General features: G+C 45.8%; 1 protein-coding gene across 1 annotated transcript in view; it reads right to left on the bottom strand.

The window, feature by feature from the left end:
* The window catches only part of LOC106806149, an 8680-nt gene extending 5152 nt beyond the window's left edge, over positions 1-3528 (bottom strand). The window contains exon 1 of the mRNA XM_014808012.1: positions 3018-3528. Within this exon, the coding sequence (XP_014663498.1) occupies positions 3018-3528 (511 nt within the window). The remainder of the gene's footprint in view (positions 1-3017) is intronic.
* Between the last annotated feature and the right edge of the window lie 1016 nt (positions 3529-4544).

Here is a 4544-nt window from a genome sequence, read left to right as displayed (position 1 = left end):
AACGAGGCGAGCTGTGGATAAATATAACAAGAAAATAGACAACACATACACATCACATCCACAACACACACCACGCACAACACACACACACACTACACTACTCACACACCAACACATCACACACACATCCCATACACACACACACACACTACAACCAGCACACACACACACAACACACATTCGACATCAATACTACATCACAAAACACCACACACACATCACACACATACACACAAGAGAGAGAGTAGAGACAGAGAGAGGAGATGACGAGAGATTCGATGGGAGAGAGAGAGACGAGAGATATGAGAGAGAGAGAGATAGCAGATGAGACTGAGACGAGAAAGAAGAGATTGCGTGCGTTGTTCGTATATTTGAATTTACCTCTGGCTCTCCGGATTCAACCTCATTTCGTTTATGTTCTACAAGTCACGAAGCTAAGAAGATTTCTGTCGTTAGCGCAGCTTCACGCAATATCACTACTCCTTCACCTTTGCAACTCTTCTTCTAAGCCTTCTCCAGCTGTTCGTGGAGATATGCTTGTCTCGGCTTCCTCTGTCAATGCTCTGCGGTCTTTCCGTGGACGCTTGCGGCGGGCGAGGTTTTAGGTCCAATCCTACGGGCCAAAAGATGATGCTCTCGAGCGATGTCGCATTGACGAGTGTGCTCCCGAGAAGATCATGAATAACCGAGTCGCCATTCTTAGTACGTTCTTTAACGAAACGGCATTGTCATGGTTACATGGTTCTTATCGTCTCGAAGTAGCCTGAGAATAAATCAGAAAGTACATAACTTAGCGGTCGAGACAACTAACTGCGATAACCGTGATGATTTATACTTTTATACAACTACGCATCATTAGTATTATTATGTACATTGTCATCTTATTTTTTAATTAATGTTGTATATAGTTGACGTCGCTCGATATGCGCAATCAATGACCCAAAAATCAGATAACATGGATTAAGACTATGGTTGCTACGCAGTCAATACGCGCCAGTGTACATAGACTCCGCGCCTCTCTCAGACTTATATAAAAGCCTTTGCATTTATAATGCTCCGAGAACTCATTGAAAAATTAGTGTTCATCTCACGCGTAATTCGAGTATTTATATTGAACAGTGTTAGCGAAATGGAACGCTGTAGACACTACGCCGGGGCTCTGCACTTTACTCGTATTAGTACCAAATCTCAATACGAAACACGGTGGCTACTACAATCGGGGTCACGACACGGACAAAAGATGCTACTATCATGCCAGCGCTCGGACTAATAACACTCGGCGCAATTCACACACCGCACAGAGCGATTTGCCATCGTAAGCAACACCTCACACTCTCTACACTCACCCACACACACACTACCGCTGCTCCGCGCAGCAACCACGCTTGTACGAATATTACACGCGAGTACGTACAGCAGGACACGCCCGGCACGTCCGCACGCACGACACTAACGCACCAAATTATAATAATCTCCTTACTTTGCTACAAGTCTCCAGTTATTTTGTCTTGCTACGGCTGCAACAAGACCGGTTAGTGAATGGCAGTCACGTCGCTCAACATCGCTGCTTCCGTCTGCTCTATTCCTCCTCATTCCCGCGTTCACGGCAATTCTCTCTCTTGTTCCTTCTCTGTCGGCGAACATCGCGCCGTCCGATTTAGTGCGTACGCTTTAAACTATGTTGTTATTAGCAGCGTCTCTTTCACTTTCCAGTGTTATACACGAGATATTGCGTCCGCGCGCAACCGCAAAGTTTGACAATGGTCGCACAAAAAAAAGACGCCCGCGTACTCCGGCGGGATGACTAGTAGCATTTCCGCGCTCTCGCATCTCGCCTTCGGCACAGACGCGCTGTCGCCGCGCAAGATGAACGCCAACAGTCATTATCTGCCTATTATCTACTTCTGATATATATATATATATATTCATATTTCGGTGAGCAGTCGTCCCTGTTATTAGCTTTAGTTCGAAGGCTTTTTCTATACGTTATATATTTATGCGTTAGTTAGGCTACACGTGAAGCCGCTTTGTTTTATTCGTGGAATTATATGGTGCATGTACTCGGTGAAATCAGAGAGCCTGTGGGCAAGTGGTTAGTCCACTACTGCCCCCTGTAACTCCGAAGGCGGTGAGTTCTAAACCCCGGCCGCGGCAGTGAATTTTCTCAAGGTGTAAAAACCTGGCTCTCAACATTGAAGACTGTGAATCTTCCGTGGCTCGGATGACCACGTAAAATGGCGGGCCAGTTTCCAAATTGTTTTTATTAATTTTATTCTTACAAGGCACTTACTACCTTATCACTATATCCAGTGTAGTGGACACCGACAAGTACGAGAACATAACATAACACAACAAAGGGCAAGGTTTATTCATCTAATGAATATGTGCATAGACTGGCTTTAAAACATTGTAAATGAGTCTAAAATGAGTTTAAATTAAGTAAACTATTATTGATTGAGTCTACTATCGCTGTTTATTTTAAATTCTGACAAGTATAATTGTATATTATGTAGTTATGTAGAGGAATATATTTATACCATCATATATAATGAGTTACTGTATTAATGAGTTAATTATCCGAATTACACTATATAAGCACATTCAAATTCCGTGGGAGCGTTAGTACATAAAACCATTGTACCGGTCAGATACGGCTGACAAACACGTTTACGTTATTGGTGTATGAAGGAAACTGACTACGTACCATCAAGTTTTGCCGAACGATTACTGCTATTTATGTCAGCTGGCAAGACTGGTTTATTGTGTATAAATATATATATATATATATATATATATATATATATATATATATATACATTTATATATATATATATATCTATATATCAACTATTACCGGGTATATATACCTACAATTAACGGGTATTTATACCCACCTTTAACGGGTATATATATATACACCTACAACTTATAAGTATATATATCAACCATTACCGCGGGTATTTACACCTACCAATAACGGGTATTTATACCTACGACTTACAGGTATTTATACCTACCATTAACGGGTATCGGGCGACCGAAGAACGTTCCGTAAAGAAACGGATTCGGCGGCAGTGCGGAAACCGGCGCCTGCGGATTCGGAAAGTGTGTCGACTGCAGGTGATAGGCGAACGGCGAGAATCCGAGTCCGTACGGCGACGCCGACGACGCTGCCGACGGAATCCACGAGTAGCCGGCGCCGACGGGCGTGCGTATGAGCGGCGTCGGCTTCAACAGTTCAGCATGCGCTCCTGTCCCGCAGCGGTTAGCGAGCGTCGCCGTGCTGTCGTACGCGCCGACGACGTGCGTCGGCGATGACGACCGCTTACCGTCGCCGCGCTGCGCGTCGTGCGACAATCCGAGAATGTTCTTGATCGTGAAACCGGCTCCGGACTCGGTCGGCTGCTGCTGCTGCCGCGCAACGGCGACGGCGTCGGCTGGCGTCGACGCGCGGCTGCCGATGTCGGTGAGGTGCTCTCTCGCGTCCGAGTTCGAGTCGTCGGCGGACGAGGAAGGCGACGCCGACATTCTCACGCGAGATTCGCACGACCGAGATTTAATTCCTGTCTCGTGTTGTTTTTTGCTTAATCGCCGCGTTACCTGTGTTACTTGTACCGTGATTATACCTGTCCCCCGCGTGCGGCCGAAATCACGCCGCCGCTCACTACCTGCTTGTCGACGCCGCCAGGTAAACGAGTGGTGAACACGCTAACTAGGCGCCGCCGCGCATAAACACTTTTATATACGTGGAAAAGACGAATCGATAGTTTCGGCTAACAGGTGTAGCGAAATCTTTTAGAAAACTTCGGCCCGCTCTCGCCGGACTACGCCCACTCGCGGCGATTCTCGGCGCCTGATTGGTTGGCGTCACGCCCATCGCAGCAGTCGGCAGAATTCACGGCGCCGCTCTGCGGGGAGTATTGACGCGCTGCGGCTCCGTGCGCGCGTATAGCAGTATAGCGTATAGCAGACGCACGAAGCGAGCGTACTCGAATACGCTGCGAATTCACCTGTTTAGAAATGCGGGAAAAAAATTCGCGGCACTTTCATTTCCTTGTTACCGAAATGAATATCAAAAAAAAGTTCGCGCGACGATTGACTGATTAGCAAAACGGACATGTTTTAGCCGGTGTTGACCGAATAACTAGTTATTTTCTTATTTATATGCAGGATATAACTATACTTGCGTATTTTCAGACCTGGGTCGTGTTGTCAGTGCTTTAGAATTGCAGTTTACATTTATGTGTTTTAGCAATTGCACCTATTATATATTCTAGATCTACCCTAGTGCGCTATTCTAGTAAACATTCATCAACATAACAGATGCACATTTATAGCGATTACATGCGTTATTAGCAGTCATTAATTTCAGTGGATTAGTAGCAAAAAAACCTGCTGGTTAATAGCAAATGTCGACGATATCACTGTATGAGATATTGACACGAATATTTACACACACACACACACACACACACACACACACACGCACGTACGTACGCACGCACACACACACACACACGCGCGCACACACAGCAACAGGTGGC

This window comes from Priapulus caudatus, unplaced genomic scaffold, assembly GCF_000485595.1.
Source record: "Priapulus caudatus unplaced genomic scaffold, Priapulus_caudatus-5.0.1 Scaffold144, whole genome shotgun sequence".
Classification (NCBI taxonomy): domain Eukaryota; kingdom Metazoa; phylum Priapulida; class Priapulimorpha; order Priapulimorphida; family Priapulidae; genus Priapulus; species Priapulus caudatus.
Note: the sequence above shows the minus strand (reverse complement) of the source record. Positions and strands in the feature narration are given on the sequence as shown.